This window comes from Chelmon rostratus, chromosome 13 (genome assembly GCF_017976325.1).
Source record: "Chelmon rostratus isolate fCheRos1 chromosome 13, fCheRos1.pri, whole genome shotgun sequence".
In the NCBI taxonomy this organism is placed as follows: Eukaryota; Metazoa; Chordata; class Actinopteri; order Chaetodontiformes; family Chaetodontidae; genus Chelmon; species Chelmon rostratus.
Genome location: NC_055670.1, coordinates 13,893,949 through 13,905,365, shown reverse-complemented (window position 1 = coordinate 13,905,365; position 11,417 = coordinate 13,893,949). Strand labels below are relative to the sequence as shown.

At 42.1% G+C, this 11,417-nt stretch overlaps 1 protein-coding gene across 1 annotated transcript in view; it reads right to left on the bottom strand.

Annotated features, from left to right (window-relative positions):
- The window catches only part of LOC121615929 (potassium voltage-gated channel subfamily H member 7-like), a 33,440-nt gene continuing 22,023 nt past the window's right edge, over nt 1-11,417 (bottom strand). The window contains exons 11-17 of the mRNA XM_041950464.1: nt 9,965-10,217; nt 6,798-7,003; nt 6,515-6,602; nt 6,193-6,354; nt 4,420-4,576; nt 1,303-1,483; nt 1-318 (exon numbers count right to left, since the gene is read on the bottom strand). Coding sequence (XP_041806398.1) covers nt 1-318; nt 1,303-1,483; nt 4,420-4,576; nt 6,193-6,354; nt 6,515-6,602; nt 6,798-7,003; nt 9,965-10,217 — 1,365 coding nt within the window. The remainder of the gene's footprint in view (nt 319-1,302; nt 1,484-4,419; nt 4,577-6,192; nt 6,355-6,514; nt 6,603-6,797; nt 7,004-9,964; nt 10,218-11,417) is intronic.

The following is an 11,417-nucleotide window of genomic DNA, read 5'->3' as shown; positions in this document are numbered from 1 at the left end:
TTATGGCCTTGGAAACTCTGGGTCTGAGACAGGTCTATGGAGTCCAGTGGTGTTGAGGTTGGAGTCAGAGGGGGATGGAGAGGAAGAGGAGGAGGAGGTGGAAGAGGTTTCAGTTGGAAGAAGGATCAATGCAGACTGTTGATGCCCTGTGATCTGCTGTTGTTGTTGTTGCTGCTGCTGCTGCTGCTGTTGTGGCTCTGCATGTCTTTGTACAAGCAATGCTGTAAGGCTGTCTTCGATGGGTGCGTTCATGTTAGCCAAGCTCGACAGAGAGTCTTTGGATTCCTGAATGGTCCTCTCCAGTTTGAGGTTGGGGCCCTAAAAGCAGAGTGGCAGAATATATACAACTTATTGGCCGGCTAAATGGACCTGTATTTATATTTTGTTTCAGTGTTCAGTATTTTGTAGTAATAAAAGAGGTTCAGAATTGGATGAGAATTGTCAATTGTGATGTTAGAATTGCCAGAAGAAAGCAATAATATTAAAAACGTAAATACAATAAATCAAGTAAAAAATGCAAAAGTCCCTCCTTTCACACATCACATGTTTTTTTAGATTTTTAGATTTCATTGATCACTTTTAGAGCACGTGTGGGTCTGGACCCGAGCTACACAGAAATGTTGACCCCATATGAGGCAGTTGACAGCCTTAGATCCTCAGGTGGCCCCTCTGCTTTGGAACGACCTGCCTGGTGAGATAAGGCTCGCACAATCAGAGGCTACTTTTAAATCACTTCTAAAAACACGACTTTATTGACTTTTTACTGCATCTTTCTATTGCCTCTATTCTTTCTATTTGTATTTATTTATGCTGACATTTTGCATTTGTGTCCTTTGTCTTTTTGTTTTATCTTTATCTTCACTTATTCACTTATTTCATTTGCCCATACAGGCTCTCTGTTGTTATAGTGACTTCTGAGTTAATAATGTTCTTCTTTGTCTTATTATTATTATTATTGAAAACACATGACACTGCTACTTTTAGTCTGTATTGACTCCCATATCTGTGAGGTCATCCACACAATTCAGATAATGGCTCAATGATTCTTTCCTATGATTGTCCAGACTTTCTGGCAAACACTGGCCGACAGACTAATCAATCTAAACATTCAGCAGTAGCAGTGCGGTGCAGGTAGCAGCAAAGCATTATGGAGCAGTGGGAGCTTGTAAGATTTCACAGACTGCCTCATTGTCACTGATGACTTGGTGAGAATGTGATTGGTGATTGTAAAAGCCAGCTGATGCACAACGCATGTGCAAAAATAGCCACAATAACAGTCTGTGCCTCCTAAAAGCCCCTTACTTGAGTTCCTGTATGGCTGAAGAAATGGCTTGCAGTCAAAGCAACTGGCTGCACCTTCACAGCAGGTCTGTGATAGTCTGGACTGGCAGTCACAGTGCTGTACGCTGGAGGACCCAGTGTCGGCTGTCTTTGCAGCAGCTGCAGGATGGTGTGAATATCTGACATCAGCTGAGACTCCAGCCTAAAAAAGAGCATAAAAAAGAGTATGAGACACACACAAGATGTACTGAATGCATAATTCTGTCAAGTCTGATCACGTAATGGCTGGAAACACACTCAGTCGCGCCTCGCTGAGCACTAGATGGAGCTTGTGCTCCTCGGTGGACAAATGAAGACGCACGGAAACACATTCTGCCAGAGTAGTAGACAAAAGACGCTGCTCCTGCTAGCAGTGATAATGAGCTTTGTGTGGGAGGTGTGAATTCAGCGTTTACTGTGGAAATGACTGTATCACACTCATTTGGTCAATCTCATTATGAGCCGATTTCATCCAAGCTCTATATTTAGGGCATCAGGCAAAATCTGGTAATGCTGAATAACGTTTTAATTACCTGTATTGCTTCTAATAGACACAGACATTGTCAAATTTGTTATGTTCTTGGTTGATTGTGCTGCTCTACTGTAAAGAGGCAGCACTTGTTTGCTAGTTTTGGACTGATTAGGGACAAAGTAAAAGCAGTCGACTTTCATTGCAGGTGCAGCAAGCTGAACTTTTCTTGGCTATTTATGTGGTTTTGTTCAAGAGAATGCTGCACCAACATTTTTTCTCTGTCATATCCTTTCAGACTAGTCAAAGCCACAGAAACACAAAATGACAGAGAAGTGCTGCTCATCCCGCAGCCAGCTAGCATTAGGGGAAAAAGAACAAGGTCAGGTAGAGTGCAGTGGATAAAATGTCTTATTTGTGCTAAATAAAATGAGCCAGGCTGGTATTTCAGGCTGCTGTCTCTCATTCTCTGTGATAATTCCAGCTAAAAATACCACCTGCTGTTCATTTGTGTGTCTATTTCAGATGGCCTGCTGGCTGCAGGTGTGTTGTTTAAAGTATGGCCAGTGTTGTCCTCCGCTACAGAAAATAATGAGACTAAAATGCTGAAGTATTCTTCCTGGAAGGGTGGCGTGAATGCAAATTTATTGTTGAGCTTGGAGAGTGGGTTTCCTTCCAAAGATGATTCAGAAATAGTTTGTTCTCAGTCCTACTCCGCAAAAAAATCGCACAAACAAACCTTTTGTACCAATCCATTCTCAAGTTTGATATGTTCCGGTTCTGCAGTGGTACATCCTGCTTCCAGTAGATCCAGCCGCCCACTCTGAGTCCGACAACAGCCTCTGCCAGCTAGTTGCCTTCCTCCACCTACTCATGTACATTGGCAATTGAACTACACATTGCCAGTGATCGCGGTGGGAAGTGTAGCTTACTTTTACCAGTGTGGGAGGTGACAACTTTAAAGAATAAAGCACTTCATAATCATTAAGTCACCAACTGAAGACGTAATGGTGGGCCAATTAATAAGAATAAGCAAAAACTATTAAAATGTCATGCCTGAAAAGATGCTTTTACACATTTCTGCACAGACCTGCTTGATTTCCAACCACTTATTTGATTTGTAATGATTCCTGTACACAGACAACGTGCGCTGCTTTTACTACATAAACCGTGCAGACAAGGTGCCGGGCACATGTCGCACTTTTTTATTCTATGTAGAGACCTTCTAATATTAATTGTCAGCTATTTACAGAAAGAAGCCACCTTTAGAAACATGCTTCAAGCTCCTGTGAGTCAAAAGTGAAAAACTTATATTTAACTTTTCATTGAATTTAACCCCACACCACCCAGTTTTACTTCTTGCTTTCCCCCTTTTTCTTACAGCTGCACCATCCAGAGGCGTCTTGTGCATCATTTTATACGCATTTTCCCAAAATTCAGTCTCACATGTTTGGTATCTTTGGCATCTTTGGTATTTTTGGGAACTACCCAAAAATTTAAAATAAAACTTCTGTGGGTTTGAACAACAGAGAGAGTCAGACCGTATACAATACATTACATTATTAAAACTGAAACTGAGCTGTGTCTAAATCAGAGGCGCATGACTCCAAATTTAAACTGTGCCTCCTGGCTCTTCCTGTTGTAGCTGATGGTGGTTACGACACATCACTACACAATACAGGTGCATCAATTTGCGGAGTCCATTCAGGTGGAGACAACAAATGAACAATGCACTTCAGCAAAAGAATGCGTTTCATCTGATTTCCCACCAGTTTTTTTTTTTTTTTTTTTTACGTTTGACGGCCTTGTTGGACTGTGCAAACACAGCCTCCGTCTTTCATTCGTTCAACCACCTTCTCGTCTCGTTGAAATATTTGCGCATATCCAAAAATCAGTTGATATCCAAGTCTTTCATTATGTTTAAAAGCAGGTGTGTTTGTCCTTCCCGCCTTTCTTTTATGCGTGCTTCTCTATCCCTGCCTTGCAAACTGTTGGCTGCGCAACACAAAGAGCTGACTGTAAACAGGCAAGAGGCCGTGTGTGACCAACTGCAGTAAAACCACAATTGAGACACATATTCCGAATGCGCTGTATGCATATCCTAAGAATGCTCCCAAAACCTGAATAATATCAGCATATCCCACACGTTTTAATTGGAAAATGCTCCATTCAGAATGAGGCCCAATTCAGAAAAACTAACTGAAAGATGGTGTTTACATGACCTGTATCAAATTAATATTTGATTTATTCAGGGAAGTTTCACTGCAGGAACGCCCTGATCACATTCACACAGTCACACTGTTCACACCTGGAAGCTGCTCAGTACAACCGCAGTCTCATCTGCTGGCCACAGAGCTGCTCCATGGGAGCGGCCGGGGTTAAGGGCCTTGCTCAAGGGCACCTCAGTGGTTTTAATGAGGGACCTTCCGGTAACAAGCTCGCTTCTCTAACCTTCAGGCCACCACTGCCTAATGACAAAGCTGTGAAAACACTTTCTGTGCCTTACAATAGCATCACTTGTATCATAAACTGGTTTATAAGCTGGTAAAATTCACAATCTGGGGTGATTCATAGTTACTGAAAGTCAAATGAGGATCAAGCATCTGTATGCTGACGCTAAAAATACGCACCTGTTTAAGTGCTCTTGAAGCTGACCTAAGCGCTGCTCCACCTCTCCGTACGTGATTTCGCTGGCAGAGTTATCGTCCTCTCTCAGCTGATGGAACTGTGCTGACTCATCCAGGAAGTCCGCAGGCTTCTTACAGGCCCATTTATCACAGCACAGATCTGGAGAGCCAAACCAACACGCATGCTTTACATCCTCACATGTGGGTCAGAGCAACGTCATCACGGAACAAACCCCCCCCGCCACCCCAACACTAAAATAGAATGTAATTAATCTCTACACGAGAGCTGCATGTAGGGTCTTTGTTGTAATTTATCAAGCCCCTTGTGCTGGGAGATTTGCTAATGCAGTGTTTTCGAGGAGCAAACTAACTGTTGTTATCTCTCCTGGGCACATGTTAGCGCTCAGCTTGCAGTCCGGTGATATGTGTTGAGCCTCTTTTGTGATTTTAAACACACAGAGATGGTTTGCTCTGCGATTCCACTATCTGCTGCAGCAGCCCGTGCAGGTGGGTTTGCACCGCTATGATGATTGGTGTAGATACGAGGATCATTGTTGGCTGTTGTGTGAGTCTTCACCGTGCACGGCACTTACCTTTGCCCTCGCACTGCCTTGCTTTCTGTATCCCTCCAGCAGCAGAGATTAACAATAGCTTCAGTCTGTCACTCAGTTTTCCCTCCACATCCCCAACTGTCTGTCTTGTACTACTTGGCTTGCCAGACTTGTCAGTTGGATGTGCTGTGCCCATACAAAATCCTGCCATTTCTATATCAGGTTATCGCAGTCAGTCATTGTAGCGTATTTTAGATGTCTGAGCCGGACTCCTCAGGGAGTAGAAATTTGGAATTTCCACTTCTGTTTCTGTTTTATTGGAGAGACTAAGTTTGCAGATCAAGCATGTTGGTATAGAAGAGACACTATCAATATTGCATATCAATGCGTTATCATTGTTGTTTCCACCGTTTTCTTGTATTATGTACTGACTTTTGACTCTTATTATTATTATTTCTAAATACCTTAAACTACCACACCAAAGACCTAAGAAACGACAAGAGAATTGAATCAGGTCTCTCTTACGTGTGTGCCTGCGTCATAGTCGTATCACAACAGCGGTAAAATATGATGCTGACATTTGCAGTAGTCATGCACTAAAAACCACCTAAGTGAAGCTTGTAATGTTGGGCTTTTATTGACTGTGTAAAATAATTGGATGATAATTATATTAAGCTATTGATGTGATTCAACTCAGCCATTACATGCTTCCCTTTTTCCCCCCTTAATTTGGAACAGCTAATGTCCCATTACTGTGGTGCTTGTCACTTCTAATCTAAACCAACATTAGCACAACGTGAAAAAGCAGCCTTCTCATTCATTTAAATGAGACCACTGCTTTGGCCAATCAAATATAAGCAAGCGCACATTCCTGGCTGATTACTCAGTGCTGTGAACAGTGTAATTCTACCATTTACCTTGAACTTGTGAGATAGAATAATTGTCTGTGTTGGAGTGAAATGGGCCTTTTAACTCATGGACCTATTAATCAATCCAGCCGTGGAGGCCTGGGAAGATCTCCACCACCTCCACACATTTGCTCCAACCTTCCAACATTAGTTGCTATTGCAGCAACAAGGACATGATCCCGCACTGGCTTCCCACTACCACCAGTTATGCTTTTGCCCTGCACCAGGAACACCTTGCAACACATGTTTAAGACTTCTTGTCAAAAAAAACAAAAAACAGTCATACTTGTAATTCACCAGTAAAATAATTATATCACCTTCAAAAGATGGTCTCCTCTCCGAGTTCTCTCTGACAACAACATTTGAGTCCAGGACTGTGGCACTGGGTGGAGAGGGACCGAGGACTTCTGAAGATCTCTTTAGGCACGGGTTAGACTCCCTCTCTCTCCCCATGTCTCGAACCACTTCCTTGTTTTGCCCTGTAGAACAGCAATCAACAGCAGTCAGTGGAATAACACTGTACTGTATTCCACATGGAACGGATGTCCTCAGGGAGTACCACTCAGTGAACAATAACAAAGAACAAATTTGCAACTCCAAAGCATGCGGAAAGAGGACCTGTGGTTGGTCTCTGCTGACCTTTAGACAGATCTGGTGTGAAGGAGATCCGGCGTTTGGTGCTCTTAGTGGCCTCACCATCTGAATCACAGTCTTGGGGGCTTGAGGGCTGCAGCAATGTGAGATGTGAATGTGAAAACAGATAAGCAAATGATCACATTCTGTTCATGTTTTACACAGCGTCCCAACGTCTTTGGAATTGGTTATAGTTTGAAGTACCATTTTGAAAGCCCATAATCACGAAAAATGTGAATACATATTAAACAGCATGTGGGTCCCATTTCAACAGTTTAATATTGTCTACCTTTGCAGACTCATCTCTGAGGTTAAAGGTGAGCTCCAGGTTGTTGAAGAAGTAGTCAGCAAACTCTGGGTACATGTCTATCACCTCCAGCAGATCTTCCCTCTGAATGGTGCTCAGGTCGCAGTAACTCAGAGCTCGCACGTCAGCGTTGGACTTGCCAGGCTTGGCAAACACATGGATCATTTCTCCGAAGATGTCATTTTTTCCTGGTATCAGCACACACAGAGACAATAAATCGACTTGCAAAGGTTCACCGGGATACGGCGAAAATGTCGACTCTACCTGCGATGACTTTACAAGTAGGCGTGTGCGCTTCAGAGATGGATTTATGTCATGATTTCTATGGGGACTCCTCTATCTCGCTGTTCCTCAGGCTCCCACTAAAGGGCACCAGACGTGTTTGTTTTTGTGGGTAATAAAAATCAAACAGATGTTCTCCTGAGGCCTGCGCATCAGTTGTCTTTCTATCTTTGATCCATTATTTACACTGAGGAATAGCTGCTAACTCAAAGCAACTTTGAAGTGGAGGGAAAGGAGGGTTAGATTGTGATTGACACACTTGTTGTGTACTTCAAAGGGAAAAAATTGTGTGGATAATGGCTATCATATAATGAAGCCAGTTCTTCAGCAAACTTCTTCAGCCACGAAATTCAAGTCATGAAATTTACCGTAGGCTTAGTTTTCGAACTGGGGAATAAAAGCTGAAATAAGGCTCCGTTTGCAAATAACTGACTTAAGGTCTGGTTTAAAGGCTGCGATGGAAAACCCCTTTGTTGGCGCCCGGGTTCAGTAAATGCCAACACTGTAAGCAGGGGTTCAGGAGAAAGAGATATGATATGTTGGCAGCCTGTGTGCCTTTCACAGCGTGCACCGGACACCTTTCTGCCACGGAGAAGAGCCTCACACAGAGAGCTGCAGCTCTCCCCCACGTAGCACAAGGACTGAGATTAGTGAGATTTAGTCATTAGCATGGATGGCAGTGTGAGAGACTAATTCCTCACCTGTGGAACAATGCACGTAGCCTCCTTGAACTCGGCACCATTACTAGAGGAAAATGCTTCAGCGCTATCGGCTGACCGCGGCCTTGTGAGAGGCCGGGGGCAGTTGCCCAGGCGACGTTCAAGTTTTCGCAAACAAATCGGAGCCGAATGGTGCTGATGGAGCCTTATGTTTCTATCCAATATAAATGGGCTGATCCATGAGATCAGTGACGTTTCCAGTGTGTTTGTTAATAATGGGTTTTGTGTGATGCAGCAGCTTTTGCTAAGCTTAAACCCCATTCTGTCAGGTGCAGCTTTGGAGAGCATTCATCTCATGAATAATGGCAAGTTTAATCCAGGCTTGGCCTGTAGCACCTGGTTGTGGTTCACCCGTGAAGAAAAAGATAAATATTATTCTAATAAGAGTAATGAGTATTCAGTATCACTATCTTACTAAGCAAAATATTATTAATAAATTAAGAGCTGGCAATTGTTTTTCCTCATTTTAGTCTTTCACTACCCTTTTTTATAATCTCTATTTTCCAGCCTTAACTCATTTCCCTGGGCTGTCACAAAAGTGGCAGCTATTTCCCAGCGTTCTCTGAAGACGCCAAACAACCTTTCATGGAGTCACTTAATAGAAATGTCAGCGTTAACCTGCCACATGAACAGCCCTGTTGCGCGGAGGACAGGAACGGGGGGGCGGCAGGCACACCTTGCCTTCCTTGTCAAAATGTGTGAACATGATGTGGTTTGGCTGCTGTAATGACTTGAAAATTATTCACTCAAGGACTCACATTATAACAGCTAATTCGTCGATGTGCACACAAGTCATGCTGCGCTTCTTTGTTGATATCGCCGTGTTAAAATAACGTGTGCCCACTGGGAAGCTGCGCTGCCTGTCCCTCTCTGACTCTCTGAGCTTGTGACAGCAGCATCTCCACATATTTGGAAATATCAAGCATCCTGGGCAGAGTGGGAGGTCAGCTCGATCAATAATTCAAATGTTTCAATCAATCAAAGCAAATTACATAATTAATATCCTTCACTAAAGTCAACAGTGAACACCCATGTGTGGATTACAGGCAAAGGCTATTTCCTACGTCCTTAAGCACATATTCTACAGATTTTCTTAAAAGAAAGCCTTTAGTAAAGATTTTCGTTGGTGCTTCCTACTTCATTAGAAGCAAAAAGCTTATTGATAGGATGGACAACAGATTTGCTTAAAAAAAAATCACTGCGCTCAGAACAATAAGGCTTTGAAGTAGTGTTTCCTTTTCCAAGAACAAAAGTTTTGTCTTCTTTCTCAACAGATTTGACGCTGACATTCAACACACAATCAGCTGAGAGATCTTCGGTACAACAGGGAGGTGACTTTTACAGTTGTAGGTGGAGGTTTTGAGAACAGTCGCTACATCAGTGATACAGAGGATGGACACCGGCAAAAAGGTCAAACAAAAATCGTCTTGGCTCAAAGAGTTGCTGAAAATTAGTAATTAGTTATGGTTAATAGTTATTTCTGAACATATATAATTTAATTATTGTAAAAGTTACTGCATACAAAAGTAATTAGTTACTCAGGAAAGCAACGTTTGCATTTTTAAATATCTGCTTCAATTTTTGTTTAACGCGCAACTTACAGTACCTGTATTTTTTTAGTACTGCTGTTGGACAGTGTGGGACAAGACAACTATCAAATTCGATCTGTTATTGTACTCAATATTGCTGTAGAGATAGAAGTTATTAATACTCCCGACCACCAGAGGGCAGCAACCACTTGACCTCCTACCTGTAAGCTCTCTGTATTATCTTGGTTACTATGATGATGATATATTTGATGAACACAAGTTTCTTCAGTTTATCTTAGAACCAATCACTACGAAGAAAAGCAAGATAACGTTGCCTGAACTGTTTTCGCGCCACCGTCAGGTCAGGTGACATTCCATCATAAACCAGAATATCGAGGGAACAGACTGTGTTTATCTGCAAACCTCTGCAGTTGTGCACTATTTTCACATAAGACAAAAGTAACAACTAAAAAGCCTGTTTAAATTTCAGTAACTGAATCACGTTATATAATTTGAAAAAGGCATAAGTTACATTTTTTGTTACTGACAAATGTAGAATTGCTCCCAATTCCATTTCTCCCAACACTGCACACAATGATCAACGAGGGACTGTATTTACCCAGGATGGCTACAACAATGTCGTCTTTCAGGATCTCAATAGAGCCGCGGGACAGGAAGTAGAGAGCGGTGAGCACATCGCCGCTGTGGACCAGAGTGTCTCCAGGAGGGGCGTGAGTGGTTTTGAAGTGCATGGCCAAGGCCCTCAGGCAGCCTTTGGTGGCTCCTTGGAACGCTTTGCAGTTGTGAAGAAGATTCCTGTTGAGGTGAAGGCAGATATCTGCCTGCAGGCACTCAGGGAAACCTTTTAACACCTGCGGTGCAGACAAAAATCCATGAGTAAAACGGCCAGCGTATTGGTGCCGCAGTCTACAAACAGAAGCGTTTAAATAATTGTCGTGCGACCCGGTGGAAGCTGTGAGCAGCTAATGTGTTAAGATGAATGTGCTGTTACTAAGAGAAGCACTTATTAGGCTTGACAATAGCACAGAGATAAGGACATCGGATGATGGCAAACACGTTACAGAGTCATTGACTATTAAACACAGTCGGATGCTGCATATACATCACATCTTCAGTGTATCGTAAGAAAAAGCGCAAATGCAACAGACACTATAATGCCTCTTCATTAAGATGCATTCATATAAATTATACAGAGATGTAGCAAATGCTGATTTTGGGGGATTTTCATAACAAATGTATTATGTAAAAATAACTGCCACCTGGATTTATGTAACCGCCCCCCTGAGCTAAACACACAGCACAAAGCCTGCTCAGTTCTGGCTTCGTCTCTTTCTTCTCTTGAACTGGTAGCACATAATATCAGAGGGAGATGGAAGAGTATTGTTTAATAAATGCAAGCAACAACGACGCCACCGTTTTTAATACCCTAAATCCATTAATTTGTAGGAGACAAGGATTAAACCCAGAATTCTGATGTATACATCCATTCCAAAGATAAGAATAGACTGTATGCATTATTACTTTTACATAACTTATTAAAGTAAAAAAACAAAACTCTGGCCAGCAACCACATTTATTAATCACAACGTCTATGCTTTATCCCACTCCCTTATCACATATATGGCATATTATATGGTTTGTCATTTCATCATTACATGATTCCTGCTAATTAAAACAACTCTTTGAAGTGGGTGGATCTATGAATCGTCCATGTGTGCGTGCATGCATGGAACACTTTAATTATCATTTAATCTTCTGTAATTGCCTTATAAGCCTAAACTTTTGTTGCTTGAATTGATGAGAGATTCAAAAGTAGCTTCTACCAAAACCCATAAAATTACCTGAGAATGAAATCCTGCTGCAAACCCAACACTGTTATAATCTGACAGTAATGACAATTACAATATATTCACTTGAACACAAAAGTAATAAATAAGCAGAACACACAGATTAGCATATTTTTTTGGTAAGGAACATAGTTTGTTGACTACAAAAGGACACTACTGATAAAATTATTGCAAATAAAATTTCTGATGGAATTGAAATGAGAC